This window comes from Chelonia mydas, chromosome 1 (genome assembly GCF_015237465.2).
Source record: "Chelonia mydas isolate rCheMyd1 chromosome 1, rCheMyd1.pri.v2, whole genome shotgun sequence".
Taxonomy (NCBI): domain Eukaryota; kingdom Metazoa; phylum Chordata; order Testudines; family Cheloniidae; genus Chelonia; species Chelonia mydas.
The window spans coordinates 33,428,404-33,444,631 of record NC_057849.1 but is presented as its reverse complement, the minus strand read 5'-3'; the positions used below and the strand labels follow the sequence as shown (position 1 = coordinate 33,444,631).

At 43.0% G+C, this 16,228-nt stretch overlaps 1 protein-coding gene across 1 annotated transcript; it reads left to right on the top strand.

The window, feature by feature from the left end:
• Positions 1-4,409: 4,409 nt before the first annotated feature.
• Positions 4,410-13,444, top strand: LOC102940374 (stromelysin-1-like). Its single transcript, XM_007057353.3, has 9 exons — positions 4,410-4,651; positions 4,970-5,118; positions 5,213-5,338; positions 7,981-8,142; positions 8,988-9,132; positions 10,200-10,333; positions 10,938-11,097; positions 12,867-12,970; positions 13,160-13,444. Exons 1-9 carry the CDS (start codon positions 4,461-4,463, stop codon positions 13,261-13,263), a joined length of 1,275 nt encoding a protein of 424 aa, XP_007057415.2. The 5' UTR covers positions 4,410-4,460; the 3' UTR covers positions 13,264-13,444.
• Positions 13,445-16,228: the final 2,784 nt, after the last annotated feature.

The following is a 16,228-nucleotide window of genomic DNA, read 5'->3' as shown; positions in this document are numbered from 1 at the left end:
CACTAGAGTTCTGATTACTTTCCACTTTCATCTCCTGCTCCAAAACACACAGAGATCTGAAAAAGAAAGCACAACCTATTGTGGCTCCTTTTGGAGCCCTAATAGGATTTTAATTAAGTACCATGTTTTATTTGCATTTCTTTTACCCCTTCTCCAATATACACTGCACACGTCCTGGGAAAATGCAAATTCCTTCCATATAGTTTAACCTCCATAACATTATATTAGCCAACTTAATTTTATACAAGGTGTAACTGCCTCCCACATGCCCACAGAGTTTTCATGCACACCCACCAAAGCAACAATCTGATCCCCCAGAGCCACCCCAAGGCTCAGTGCTCCCATCATTCCTCCCCTTTTCCTTTTCTTTTACCACACAAAATTCTCTTTTGCCTAACATCCCTTGCACTGTGATTACTCTTTTTTACACAACTGTACCCCAATTACACTTCCATCTTGTACAGCTAGACACAACCAGGGGCAGCCAAGTTAAGTTCCAATAGAAACCCCTTCCATCCTTTATTGATTTTGATTACATTACCCAAAAGTCAAATAATTTTGATCAGATTCTCTCTCTGCCTGCTGCCTGCAGCAGTCCCCTATAGACCATTTCTGTGGGAAAAGGGCCCATTTTCCCTCAGAATAGCTGTAAAGGCTTCTGGGGACAGAAGCATAGTGGTGGTAGTAGCCACTCGACCTGACCCCCTTGGATAATTTAATTACCAAGCTTCCATCCAATGTGACTGCACAGAGTTGCACATACAGTTACATTTATATAACTGGGTTTTATCATTAAACAAAAACTTCTTTCTTGACATCTCACATAAGTATCCAAAGTACCCTCCATTAAAACTTCAGAAAACAAAAGAGTGTGGAAAGGCAGGTTGCACTTTGAAATTTTTTTTCTTTCTCTCCACTCCCCCAGGACCAAGTCCCAGCTCCAGTCTCTAAAGGTCGTCTGTTAACTCTGTTTTTGACTATAAACACTTTTGTGCCAAATCATCTTTCACTACCCGTAACTAATTTACAACCCTTCAGCAGCCCTTGCTGAAGCAGCACCAAACTTGAAAGATTACTGGCAGCTTCCCATAATGCTGCCCTTACGTCAAATCTCTCACAAGCAGACTGAAGTGCCTCCTTTCCCTGGAAGGCATTCAGTCCCCATGGGCAGGGACCTTCTTCCACTACCCATATACCAAGGAGGGTGGGCTCCTCAGCCACCCCCCATACTTCTGGGTCCCCTAACACTTCCTCCATTTCCTTTTTAATCTCATCCCAGGTTGACCCCTGCACCTGGTATGGGCCCTGGTTCTTCCTTATCCATTTATCCAAAAATCCTTTACCCTGGCTTGCCAGAACCCGCAACTACCATCACGAGAGTTCGCGATACCCCCTCCAAGCAGCTGCGCGGACTGTTGGGGAGGGGGACTTACAGGCTGCCACTCACCTATCCAATGCAATGCATCCGAGCCACGGCACCAAGATGTTAGGGGGCTTATTCCTTCACCCACTTACTTCCCTGGTCCTTCTCGCATGAACAGAGAGCAACAATACCCGAAGTCCAAAGGTGCAAACAATTCGATGTTTATTGGGGTGAACTTCCAGCAAGCATGATTCCTGTTTCCTTCCTTAGTGTCCTCCTTCCCAGCTCTGACACCACAGAGCCTTACACCTGTGTCCCTGTTCCCATTCCTGCCCTTAGCAAAACATGATTGCAATTTCCTTACCCCTATTCCCTGTTCCCACCTCCCCTCTTTCGCACAACATGATTCCAATTTCTCCACCCCCATTCCCTGTTCCCATCTCCCCCACACCCACTCACCCCCCATTGATTACAGATTATATAGTAAAACTTGAGTTCTGCTTAGCTGTACCTTAACCAATCATTTTCCTGAAATTTAACTAACCAATCCTAACATATTGTAACATGATTATATAACCAATTATATCCCTCCACCTTAATTAGTTTACACCCAGCAAAATTAATTATACAGCAGACAGGAACAATCACAGAACCAGACAGAGATTATACAGACAAACAATAACAAAGTGGGAACTATAATGACAAAACAATACAGAAGTGAGGATTTCACATCCCAGTATTGATAAGTGAGTTCTTGCCAGACAGGATGCTGTTTCCTTTTACATTTTCTAGGCACTTCCCTTTCTCTGGAGGTGATAGGCATTATCAGGACAGGATTGTATTCCTAACAGCCCAATAGCACCTTCTTTCAATGTGACTAGTTTGGAATGTGAGGATGTGACCGGTCGCTTCCTAGCTTATGGCTGTCTCTGCTGCTTAGCCAAAGGCCTTAGCCTAAGCACAGGGCCTGAGACTGTCACAGTAAGAGAAGGCCCTTACACCAGCAGACAGTGATTTTGATTTTCTCTTTTATACCTCTAGAACTAGCCAAGTGATAAGAAATTACACCTAAATTCTTAAAGTACAGGCCTTTGCAGACAGGCCTGAATATCTACATCCTAACAGGCGAGCTTCGGATCCCTGAGCTGCAATTTCAAAGTGCTCCCTATACAGCTGTTTTAGAGTGCTAGTGCAAGGCCTGCTAGCTCGAGTCAGTTGATGCAGGCAGGGAGGCTTGCTCCAAAATGCTGTGTAGGGATATCCTGAGAGAGGATTCCTCTCCCTCAAACTCCAGGCACATCTGCCCCAGACTGTATGCTAAGGACCATGTACGCACACACAGCTTAACTAGCGTGGCAGCCTATATTGCTGAAATAAATAGCAACAACTGAGATTGAGGGAAGGGAGCCTACTGACTTTTCAAGATGCACAGAGGCCCTTGTCCTCAGGCCTGGGTCAATCTTGTAGGGCATAAGGAGGTCAAGGAACAACTTCTGCAGATATTGTACTGTGCACAGGAGAAAATCCTGCTCTGATGCACCTTCGTGGGAACTGCTGTTATTCTTATCAAAACTCATAGAATCTTTTCCAGGGGACAAGGCAATACGCCACGTTTATTTAAAACTCTAAACAAGTATCAGAATCAATATATGCATATACATACACACACACACCCCACAAAGGTTCTGCAGCTAGTGTTAGAGTTACCAGTCTTTATCGTTGCTCGAGTCAGCCTAGTGGCCAGTTAGACTGAACACAAGGAGGGATCCAGGCCTCAAGTTGGACGCGTCCGATGCTCCATTGTTATTGCAGAATGAACTCAAAGCCCTGTGGTTCTCGCACATCTTTTATAGTAGTTAGTTCTCAGGCAAGTCTATGGGTCTTGCTGTGTCATGCTTGCATTGTTTATCACAGAACTGGTTGTATACATAACCATCTTTCATCTTCTTCTATAGCATTTTGTTCTTGTTTTTGGGTGGATACCTTTGTACTTTAGGGTTGTTAATCTGCATTTTTTGGCCATCAGGACAAGATAATACTGGCGTTTTCATTTCTTCACTCCCTCTTTGGTGATTATGCACATCCGCTGCTGGCGTCTCTTCTTATTTACACACACACTTGCATCCTCACTCACATAAAGAACAGATAAACAATGTTCTAACGAGCAATTAAAGGGAACAGCAAAGGGAACAGTTAAACAATCTTTTAACAAGCAGACTAGACTTGTAACAAAACAAAATGATCTTAAAGCAAAACAATTTCATATTACAATTTTAGCTTATAAAACAAGACAACTACGCAACAAATTGGAACAATTTAATTGATTAAGACAAGTCTAACATTTGCTAACATAATGTTTTTCTCACACTGCAGCCCTTTAGCACCTCTGAAAAATCAGACTACTTTTATGCAGATGCCTAGATATGACTTTTGGTGCTCAACTCAAGTTTGAAAAAGTTGGCCTAATTTAGGAAGGAAAGGGGGGAAAATGGGAAGGAAAGGAATAGGAAAGTATTCCGGACAGCCTCTGACAACATTGCAAAATCAGGGGGTTTCAGACGAGGTCACCTGTAGTGTATCACACTTCAGCGAAAAGTCACATTGTGTATGTTTTGTGGAAAATCAGAGGATGTTATAAACTGTGAGTCATGCCACTGTTGACTTTACAGAGCGCCCAAGTGATATATATACTGGGACACGGAGGAGACATGCATAGAAAAGCTAGAGACTGAGAGGTTTTGTTAAACTAGTGGTAGGATAAAGAAGTGACGTTGAAAATGAAGAATCTTGCATTCCAGATCTTACTCTGTGTAGGATTTGCTTATGCTTTTCCAGTAGTTCCAGAAATGGAGAAGAAAAATGAAGAAGACATGCAATTTGCTGAGGTAATGGTTGTAGACAGTATATATGATTAAAGCTGATAGGAAGAATTAGTCTTTTATTATATTAAGATCACAGGAATAACTGTATAACTATTAAGATTATTCTATACATTCTAAAAGAAACATGAATGTCATAAAATGTGGCTGTTTTTTCCCATCAGAAATATCTGGAAAAGTACTATAAACTTAAAACAGAGGCGGAACCTATCTTTAAAATGAAGAACAGCAAAACCATAAGTGACAAAATCCAAGAAATGCAGGCATTCTTTGGGCTGAAAGTGACTGGGGAACTGGATTCCAATACTCTGGAGGTGATGAAGCAGCCCAGGTGTGGAATACCTGATGTCGGTCAGTTCAGCACCTTTCCCCTGTCTCCTAGATGGACAAAAACAGATCTGAAATATAGGTAATATTTCAGTGTGTTTCCTTGAGTGCCACTGGGAATTACAGAAGGAATTAGTTTTCTATGTTTATTATTATTTATTCTTATCATTATGGTAGCACGTAGGAGCCTGAATCAGGATCACAGCCCTATTGTAGTAGGTACTAAACAAACACAGAGATAGACATATGTTGTGTATCAAGGAGCATATTGCCTAAAAAGACAAGAGATACAAATAGTAATATACAGACAACAAGGAAGCAAAATGTTTAACTTGAAGTACATGTCCTGTCAGTTGCATTTTTAATTGCCTACCTTTATTTCCTTATTATGTATTTAAAGGATTTTGAACTATACACCAGACATGGCACCCGCTGATGTAGATGAAGCGATTGAGAAGGCTTGGAACGTCTGGAGCAGCGTGACCCCACTGAAATTCACCAGAGTTTACGAAGGCGAAGCAGATATAATGATCTCCTTTGTGGCTGGATGTAAGAGAATCCCCATGTGTCCATGATAAGTATTGACACATTTACTTACAGTCCCAATTGAGAAGAATCATACTTTTTATGTATCCCTTTCTAGTTCATGGTGACTTCTATTCCTTTGATGGAGTGGGTGGAACTCTCGCTCATGCCTATGCACCGGGCGAAGGTATTGGTGGAGATGCCCACTTTGATGAGGATGAATACTGGACAAAAGATATGAAAGGTAGGAATCCCTTACTATTTCACTAGCATTCTCCACTGTGCAGTATTTGATTTTAAGAGCTATTAGCTCATTTTTACACTGGAAAGAGATGGGGGCGCAAAAGTAATGCAGCTTAGTAATAACTACATATACAGGGTCGGAACCTGCTGTACTTCTCAGTGGAGTTCTCCTTGAAATCAGTGGTTCAGATTCTGATCTCAATGACACCCATGACAATCCATAGTAATGCCACTGGAGTCAATGCACTGACTACAACTGTGGCTCCTATGGAGTGACTGGAATTACCCTGGAGGTGGACTGGTTTGACTGAGTTAGACAATAGGCATTACTGAGTTAGACAATATGGCATGAAACTGTTCCCTCAGGGTGAGGCTCTTAGCAGTTGTAAAATACTGAACTCACCACTTTTTAAATAAAAAAAAAGTATTAAAGTGATGATAACTTTTAACAACCTTCTGCAGGGAAAATGATGTGTGTTCAGTGGATGAGTGTATCTGTGGTGCATGTTGAGTGCTTCTGTCTAGTGTGCTTTATCGTGGGATATATTATGGGATCACAAGCTATAGGATTCAATGCAGGAATTACGGAGTGAAATTCCATGGCCTGTGTTATTCAGAAAGTCAGTCGAAACAATCATAATAGCCTCTTCTGGCCTCTGAACTCATCAAAATTAACAAAACCTTGGTTATATGTAAGGAGGGATATTTCTGCAGTATGAACAGATGCTTTCATGGTGGCTGGCCTCAGATTTGTTTCTTTGAAGGAAAAAAAAAGTAATAACCAGGCCTCTACATAGTCCAAAACGAATTCTTTTCACAGTCTTTTCTCAAGACTAAACATGCCCAGCTTTTTTTAACCTTTCCTCACAGGTCATGTTTTAGAGTAACAGCCGTGTTAGTCTGTATTCGCAAAAAGAAAAGGAGTACTTGTGGCACCTTAGAGACTAACCAATTTATTTGAGCATAAGCTTTCGTGAGCTGTAGCTCACGAAAGCTTATGCTCAAATAAATTGGTTAGTCTCTAAGGTGCCACAAGTACTCCTTTTCTTTTTAGGTCATGTTCTGTAAACCTGTTATCATTTTGGTTTCTCTGCTCTGGATGCTTTCTGATTTCATAGAATCATAGAATATCAGGGTTGGAAGGGACCTCAGGAGGTCATCTAGTCCAACCCCCTGCTCAAAGCAGGACCAATCCCCAATTAAATCATCTTTCTTAAAGTGTGGCACCCAAAACTGGACACAGTAGTCCAGCTGATGCCTCACAAGAAGCACAATTCCCTCTTGTGTCTTACATATGACACTCCTGTAAATACACCTTAGAATCATATGAGCCTTTTTCGCAACTACATCACATTGCTGGCTGATGTTCTGTCTGTGATCCAATATAACCCCAGAACCTTTTCTGCAGTACTACTGCCTAGCCAGTTATCCACCATTTTGCAGTTGTTCATTTGATTTTTCCTTCCTAAGTGTAGTAATTTGCACTTGTATTTATTGAATTTCATCTTGGTGATTTTAAACCAGTTCTCCAATATGTCAAGGTCATTTTGAATTCTAATCTTTCCTCCAAAGTGCTTGTCACTCATCCCAGCCTGATGTTATTTGGAAATTTTAAAAGCACACTCTCCACTCCACTGTCCAAATCATTAATGAAAATATTGAATTGTACCAGACTCAGGACAAACCCCACTAGATGCATCTCCCGGTTTGACAGTGAACTATTTGTAACTACTTTTGAGTATGGTTTTTCAACCAATTGTGCACCCACCTTAGTGTAATTTCATCGAGACCAGATTTCCCTAGTTTGTTGATGTGAATGTCATGTGGGACTATGTCAAAAGTCTTACTAAAATCAAGACATATCACGTCTACTGCTTCCTATACATTAGGCCAGTAATTCTGTCAAAGAAGGAAATGAGGTTGGTTTGGCATGATTTGTTCTTCACAAATCCATGTTGGCTATACCTTATAACCTTCTTATTCTCTAGGTGCTTACAAAGGGATTGTTTAAGAATTTTTTGAGAACCTAACTCAAAGTTTGACTGACTGATCTGTAATTCCCCGGGTCCTCTTTGCGTACGTCAATACTGCACACTAAACCCAGGCTCTTATTCAGATTTGCGCCCAAGCCCCCCTTCTGTCCACGCACAAATCAGTCTGATCTAGATCAGCAAGCACTAGGGACCTGGGTCCTAGGACTCTGCTGTGTGTGGCGGGGGGAGGAGGCGGGAGGAGAAGGGGTGGTGGTGGTTCAGAGCCTGAGTTCCACTGTGACCTGGATCCAAGCCCTGTCATTTTGCAGTGTGGACACAGCTCAAGCTGCAGACCAGAGTCAGAAGGTGTGTGTAGTGCCATATGGATGCGCTAATATGGCTATGAGACCTGGGTCCAGCAATTGTGAACCTAGGTTTACAATGCAGTATGGATGCTTAAGCATGGGCTTGGAGACATTGCGTTCTCAGTCCCAGGTCCCACAGAGCCAGGTTTACAGTGCAGTGTAGACATGCCCTTTGTTTCCCTTTTTTAAAGATAGCTACCATGTTTGCCCTTCTCCAGTCCTCTGGGACCTCACCTGTCCTTTCCTGTTGTTTTACGGGGACATGTATTTAATTTACAGGCATGCTATGCTTTTTATATTTTTAGGATTCAACTTGTTCCTTGTTGCTGCTCATGAGTTTGGCCACTCATTGGGTCTTGGTCATTCAAATGTCCTTGGCTCCTTGATGTATCCAACCTATCTGCAGACGGAGACCAGAAACTACAGGCTCCCTCAGGATGATGTTGATGGCATTCAGACCCTATATGGTAAGGAGGAAACATCACTTTTTTTTAAAGTCTCTCTCGTACAGGTTACAAATAATTTGATGAGAATGTGTAACCAAGAGCCACACTGTGGCCTACCTGTTTGGGGTGTGAAGGGGATAAGGAACCTCCACGCTGAGAGCAGTGTACAGGGGCTGGCTGTAATTGCAGTCCTTGCTCTTACCTTTAAACAGGGACTGTGATCCCTCTTGTGTCCTCTTGGGTGCTAATCATAGCGAAAGGGATGAGAAGCAGGTAAGGCCATGGCTCACTCTATCTCCATCTGCACGAGCCAGCTCAGTTGGCTACATGTGATGAGAAGCACATAGTGTGACCCCTTCTTCATGCATATTTGGCACCCTCCTCCCTGCAGAGGGGAGCGCTTCCTGGGCATCACTAATCGGAAAGGTTTAAATATGTTTCTGTATGAAACTTTGTGACAGTGTTGTGCCAGCTCCTGAGCAGATGTGAATTGGCACTGCTCCATTAATGTCAAGGAGGAGTTCAGAGAGGCATTGGTGAGGGCACTAAGCTAGGACTCCAGAAACCTGGCTTCAATTTCTTGCCTTGCCATAGAGCGTCTGTGTCACTTATCCTCTCAGTTCCCTCATCTGTAAAAAGGGGATAATAGCATTGTCCTACCCCACAGGGGTGTTGTGAGGATAAATATATTAAAGACTGTGAAGAGCTCAGATAATATGGCAGTGGTGGCCATATAATTACCTTGATAGAATGGGAAAACACTGTTTCAAACCCACTGAGAATTTGGCCCAGTATTGCTGTTCTCCAAGCTCTGTAATAGCAATACTAACTGACCTTCCAATTCTGCTTTTAACCTCTTCCCTAAGGACCCCCAACCTCTACTGAGCCACCAGCTTCCACACCACCCACAGAAACACCAACAGAAACATCAACAATAGACAGCTGTGACCCGCACATGACTTTTGATGCCATCACCACTCTCCGTGGGGAAATAATATTCTTTAAAGACAGGTAAATTATTTCTGTTTTGTCAACATCAAGTTTTGCTTAGATTACACTTGTAATGGCAATGCTTTGACAATTAGTTCAAGAAGGGGGGTTTCCTTCCAAATGTATAGTCAACACAGCCTCACAAATTTCTACTTGCCCATGCAACCTGGGCGAAGTAACTGGGCTTTCTGACGGGTGAGTAAATAATAATATTTTAAATCATCCTTAGTCATCCTGTGCACAGTCTGTTACATTTCCACGGCAATTGTGCAATCAGAGCAATCAGAGCACTTTGGCCTGCAGCCATATCACATGAAGCATTGTTCTTGACAGACTGGTGTCAGGCTATGGATGGCAGATCGAAAGGGAAAACTATGGGGCTATAGAAAGTGTTGTTGGTGATTCAGTAGGTGGCATTCTTAGCCTCCAGAGAGCATTGAACCCAGGCTCCAGCTGCAGTGCTTGGCGACATTCTACTGTTAGAGGTGCCATCTTTTCGATGACATCTGATACTTAACTCTTTAATGGGTCATATAAAGATCCCAACGCACTTCTTGGAAGATGGAATAAAAGTGGCATCCCCAGGGTTTTGGCCAAATACCAAAGCAGGGAATGACATTCTGCCTACGTAAATGCCCCCTGAAGGTTCAAATGAAGAAATTACTCTTAAATTTCCCTCCTAAAAAGTGCAGTTTAGTGTTGCTGTGCACTATCAAAGAGCTGACACATTGCACCAAAAAGATGGCTGCATTTACATGGTGGGCAAAAGGATTCCTCCTGACCCAGCTCTTCCCTGTGCCTTACTGGGGACCAAAGGAATGGGAGGGAAAGGGTGAGGTAAAAGGGCAGGGTGGAAGAACCCCAGTGCAAATAAATGGGACAGGATTTCTCTGTAGCACTGAAGAGGGCACTACCAAATGGGCATTGCATCTCCAAGTGGACCTGATCTGTGGGCTGGGGGCATGTCCCACCGCCAGCAGCTAGTGAACAAATGTACAGCTCATGTAGTAGGAATTTCCCTGTTGATGATCTCATGAATTAATGGTAACATATAATTATATAAACAAGCAACTTGTCTTTTCAATCAGGTACATCTGGCGCAAGAGTCCTTATTTCCCAGGTATTGAGCAGGATTTAATTTCTTCCTTCTGGCCAACTCTACCATCTGGCTTTCAAGCCGCTTATGAAATTGACAAGAAGGATCAAGTGTTTCTTTTTAAAGGTATTTCTATTGAATTTCTAGACATTCTTCTTACATGTGGAAATGAAGAAGCAATTATTATTAATAACACCACCACCACCTAGCACTGACATAACTTTTCACCTTCAAAGTTCAGTTTCACAGTCATTAACCAATTAAACCTCACAACAGTCCTGTGACATAAGATATTATGCCTATTTCATAATCAGGAAAACTGAGAGTGAAGTTAAATGATGTGCTTAAGGTAGAGGAGAGGATCAGTTATATATTTGAGCTAAAGTGTTTAAAATGGAGTGCTTTCGTTTAGTCAGCTAAATTCATATTTAGGCACCTAACTAAGTGGCCTGATTTTCAGAGGTGCTGAGCAGTCCCAGCTCCCATGGTGGGGGGAAATGTTTTTTTAACTACTGTAATGAATTTATAAAGCAAAAAATCCATTGTCCTGAAACCTTAAACATTCCTTGGAGGAAAGGAGTGTCTTTACAGGAATTCAATGCTATCTAATGGAATTCACCCCATAGGGAAGGTAAAAGTTTCCTCGGGGAAGCTCCAAGACTGTAATTAAATACTGTTTCCTCTCATCAGAAGTTCCTAACGAGCTTTTCTATCTTGTTTTTCTTGACAGGCAACCAATACTGGGTTGTCAGTGGATACTCTGTACAGCCAGGTTTTCCTAGGAACATCCATGCCCTGGGCTTTCCAAGATATGTTAAGGAAATTGATGCCGCTGTTTATGATGAGAATGCCAAAAAAACATACTTCTTTGTAGGTGACAAGTATTGGAGGTAAGATTATATTCTCCCAGCAAATAATCCATGCAGCTTCTTTAAAGCCTCATTAACCCTTTTACATTTGGAATTATGACAAATGTGTGGCTACCTTGAGTAGGAGTTCATGACTGGTATATTGCACACCCCATTGTAAAGCTGAATGTCAGTGACAACAGAGATAGAACTCAGCTCTTCCTTTTCCTTAAAACACTTGAGTTACAGAACATTTTCCATTCGCTGCTAGTACAGTAAAAGCCTTTTTATCCGTCATGTCGGGGGAATAGGGGGTGCTGGTAAGTGAAAAATTCTGGTTAACAAAGAGGGAAGGAGTTTGGATGCGGGAGAGGGTGCGGGGTGCCGGATCCAGGGGGCGCTCACCTCAGGCGGCTCCCCACAGGCAGTGACCTGTCCCTGCTGTTCCTAGGTATAGATGCAGCTAGGCAGCTCCGTGCTCTGCCCCCGCCCTATCCCGAGCACTGGCTCCGCAGCTTCCATTGGCTGGGAACTGCAGCCAATGGGAGCTGCGGGGGTGGCACCTGCAGGAGAAGGCAGCACACAGAGCCACCAACTGTGTCTCTGCGTAGGAACATTAGGGACAGGTCATCACTTGCTGCGAGCCCCCCAAGGTGAGCACCCCCTGGATTTGGCATCCCACACCCCCTCCCATGTCCCATTGAGTGGCACCGAGACCACATAGAGAGAGATCAATGAGTTTGCTCTACAGCCTTAGCTAACGGCGATATGGCTTTTAGCTCATGGAGTAGAGGCTCATGCATTTAGCTCCAGAGATCCCAGGTTCAACCCCGCCCGCTGACGACCAGGGTCTGTCAGTATTACAAGTGGGGGCTCATCCGGGATTTCAACTGGGAAGTCTCTGAAGCTCGGGATGCGCTTCCTCAACTAGGGGAAGTATGTAACCCACACACCTCCTGGGCGTGGTGCTCTGTCCCCTCTAGTGGCACTGAGACCACCTAGAGAGAGATTAATGAGTTTGCTCTACAGCCTTAGCTAACGGCCATATGGCTTTTAGCTCATGCAGTAGAGGCTAATGCATTTAGCTCCAGAGGTCTCAGGTTTGATCCCGATGACCAGGGCCTGTCGGTGTTACAGTAGCAGGTGGGATTTCCTATCAGCTCTATAGCCACCAGTAGCTGTGTGAGGATAGAAAGACCAGCTCCTCCTCTTGTTTCAACCCCTACCCGATCAGGGCTGGGGCCAGGCTGGCCTTTACAGCACTGCTGCTGTCCCATGCAGTGGGGAACTGCACTCAAGCAGTTTCTAAAATTAAATTAAGAAAATAGTTCTACAAATAGACGGGTTTTGTAACCACTCCCCCCCCAAAGCACCCCTATTTCTTCTTGGGTGAAGAAGTTATCACATAACTAAGGGCTCACTTGCAAAGTCTTATGCATATGCTTAGCTTCACTCAGGTGACTAGTCCCATTGACAACTCATAAGCACAAAGCAAGTCATGTACAGAAATGTTTTTGCAGGATGAGGGCCCAGATGTCAAGGTTGCACACTTGGGCCCCACACCACTCCTCCTACAGCAATCAAGTAGGAAAAACAAACTATTTAGTCAGACTAGCTGAGGACGACTGAGCATCGATTAGTCAAGGTGAAAGTATTCATATAGTATGGATTTATACAATTCAATGAGTTACAGTAGCTCATGGTTAGTGAGTTTTAGCTAAGGGCAGGATCTACTTGTTGTAAAGGTCAGTTGGACTCAATATTAAATATCACATGTTCATGTATTATTTTCATTTCCTTTCTTCACTCAGTTATGATGAAGTCACCGAATCCATGGAAAAGGGTTATCCAAGACGCATATCAGTTGACTTTCCAAGAATTGGCAATAAGGTCGATGCTGCTTTTCAGGAAAAAGGTAAATAAAAAAATACTTTGATAGTTGAATATACTGGAAAATTTGCATTTCCATAGACTCAAGAATCATTATAGATATTAGTAAGGGTGTTTCTTTAGGTGTACACATTTTAATTTGCAGCAGTGTTTGTGGAAAGAGAATGAATATACATTTGTACAAAGTAATTATTCATTTTGTTTCTATTTCTAGGACATTTCTATTTTTTCCATGGATCAAAGCAGTATGAAATAGACACCAAGTCCAAGAAAGTTATTCGTGAAATGAAGAGAAATAGTTGGTTTGGTTGCGAATAAGAGCAGACACACAAGGTGACGGTGCAAAAGAAACAGAACGCAATTTTGTATGCGTTACAGATGGCATTTCATAGATTTTTTGTTTTTAATCAGTGCTATTCGTCTTTTACTTTATGTCTGAGTCACAAAAGAGCTGTGATCCCAGATAAATATTAGTTTAAATAACAGAAAAATGTTAAATTTAATATATATAGTTTTAACTTATCTTTGTATTGTATTTAGGCTATTTATTAATCTATTTGTCACTGAGCAATAAAGCTATTTTATGTTTGTGTATATAACAGTCTTTGTTTCTTTTGGTCCAGACTCATGGTCTTTCTGGTCAGCAGTATGAGAGAAGGGGCCACTTAATTTAATTTAATTGCACTGCAGTCTGAACTCCCAGCTCAGCCTTTCAGGCAAAATGATGACTTTAAGAGACTCCGTTCGCTGTAGAGGAGAGGCAGAGCAGGAGGCAGAAGTAAATGGGCAGCTTCAGGGTAGAAGCAAGGGGAAATGATCTTAAGGGAAGGGGATAGATATTAGAAGAAGAAGAAGAAGATAGAAGCACAGCACTAGACGTTCACTCCCTGCTTCATAACAGTTGATAGTTCTAAGACACCTATAAGCCATCTAAGACATTGTCATGCATTATGCTGGACACTGTGGCCATGTGGAAGTTCACTGTGCTCTGGTGATAGCGCACAAGTATGTTTACTCTGAAAGCACATCTCGACTACATGAGCTATTTTGCACAGGGCCTATGACATGCAGTTGAGTAGTTCTGATTCCATCCAGTAAAGGGCAGTCACACCCCTGTTCATTACACTATTATTCTAAACAACTGATCCTATCATCACACACTACCTGAACTGTTATAATTTCTTTGTGTCTTTTGTAATGAAGCAGAAGGGACTGACATAACCTTAGATAATGGCATTGCTAAAGATGCGGGGTGTAGGATGGCAAAGGCAGGAGATTTGGTGGCTCAGGGGAGTGACAATGGGCTATATCCTTCATGACTCTAATCTGAATGCAGCTCAGGTCAGTCTGAGGTATGAGGCAAGACTGAAAAAACTTGGTTTGTTTAGTCAGGAAAAGAAAAGATTGAGAGGGGACAGTTTTCTAGTTCATAAAAGGTTGTCACACGGAGGAGGGACATAAATTGTTCTCATTAACCTCTGTGGATAGATTCATAGATTCATAGATATTTAGGTCAGAAGGGACCATTATGATCATCTAGTCTGACCTCCTGCACAACGCAGGCCACAGAATTTCACCCACCACTCCTACAAAAAAAAACCTCACACCTATATCTGTGCTATTGAAGTCCTCAAATCGTAGTTTAAAGACTTCAAGAGCAGAGAATCCTCCAGCAAGTGACCCGTGCCCCATGCTACAGAGGAAGGCGAAAAACCTCCAGGGCCTTCCAATCTGCCCTGGAGGAAAATTCCTTCCCGACCCCTAAGGTGCCACAAGTCCTCCTTTTCTTTTTATGGATACAGACTAACACGGCTGCTACTCTGAAACCTGTCTGATTCATATGAGCTGTCATTATGCAGCTGTCAGAAGAGGGGTACATGCCTATCCCTCTGCAGCTGGCATCCTCAGCAACATCATAAATACCTATGGCTCCATATTTACACACACTAGCCTCAGGGTTTGGCAGTAAACTACGCAGCCAGGCGGGAGATGTAAACATCTCTCGATTAGAGGCCACTCAACACTGGCACAGCCAGAGCTGCAGTTTTACAGCTCAAAAGCTCCTCGTGTGTGCAGCCTCAGTCTTGTACGTTAACCTGTGGCGCTCAAATTGCTGCCAGAGTACACTGTGGCCAGAACAGGGCTGGGTGTGTGAAGCATTTTCAGAACAAACCTTACTCATTACCTCACGGGTAAGCTGTGTGTCACCCCCAGTCTTATCTTCTTCCCTTCAGGTTTGTATTTGTACAATTTAAAATAGCATTTACATATGCTGATTGGCAACTTGCATGCATGGACACAGTTGAAAAGGGTCAAATTTTGAGACTCCTACTCAGCATTGTGCCCACGGGAGGATGATGTCTTCTTCTGGTGTTGCTACTAGGGGCTCTGGCCAAGGGAATGCTGCTGGTGGGGGTATCAACCCTGGCATAGCAAGGGACAGACAATGGTATGAGACATTCCTGAGAGAGAGGCTTTGAGAAAGGAGAGTGTAGCAATCAGCAAGTCAAATCTCTGTGGAAGAAGAAGAGATTCTCATTATGGAGATCATTTCTAGGTTCGATCTCTTCATGGGCAAGGCCTCAAAAAACATCTCTGTGGCTATGAAAGTTTCTACATGGGATGATATACTAAGAAAAGTGAATGATTTTAGTGGGTGATCGACAGCACCAAGAAACGGGGGGGGGGGGGAGAGGGAACAGAATAAGAGGGCAAAAGTTAGCAACAGGGCATACTTGACAATGTTGCTGAGTCCTGCCAATCGAAGAACCACAACAACCTCACTAAAACCTTCCCAGTGCCCCTGTGGATGAGCACTCAAATACAAACAATGATGAGTGTGGAAAATTTAGGCCCCATGACCAAGTGTCTGCTTCCTCCTGAATCTCTGTCCTGTGTCCTGTTTCAACAAGACCAACCAGCCATCCAGGGGGGAGAAAGCAGATACTTGAGACTTCATCATGACATCTATCTCCTGGGGCTCCTTTCTGCTGGTTTCCATTGATGTGTCCCAAAGGGAAATAGTTCAGCAAATGTCTCTGTAATGTATGTACCTCTCCTTTCAGAAATCTCTGCTATTGCCATCCCTCACTATATTTTGAATGGAGGTCCCTCTGCCTGCTTCCTGTGGCAGCCTGTGCCCCTTGTGATGGAGAATGAAAGAAAAGATAATTCTCCACTCTGAGGTGGAGACGATGCTGTTAAACCATTAGTGAAGAATTTGAGCTTATGAATTTTGGGGGGACTTTCTAAGGCCTCATGCCCAATATCCAGGATGCTGATG

What these genes read in the sequence shown, in the direction of transcription:
- LOC102940374 (XM_007057353.3), top strand. Translation starts at nt 4,461, where the DNA reads ATGAAGAACAGCAAAACCATAAGTGACAAAATCCAAGAAATGCAGGCA. An exon ending in CTGGACAAAAGATATGAAAG is followed by an intron (nt 5,339 to 7,980) that starts GTAGGAATCCCT and finishes TTATATTTTTAG; the next exon opens with GATTCAACTTGTTCCTTGTT. An exon ending in TGCTGCTTTTCAGGAAAAAG is followed by an intron (nt 12,971 to 13,159) that starts GTAAATAAAAAA and finishes TTCTATTTCTAG; the next exon opens with GACATTTCTATTTTTTCCAT.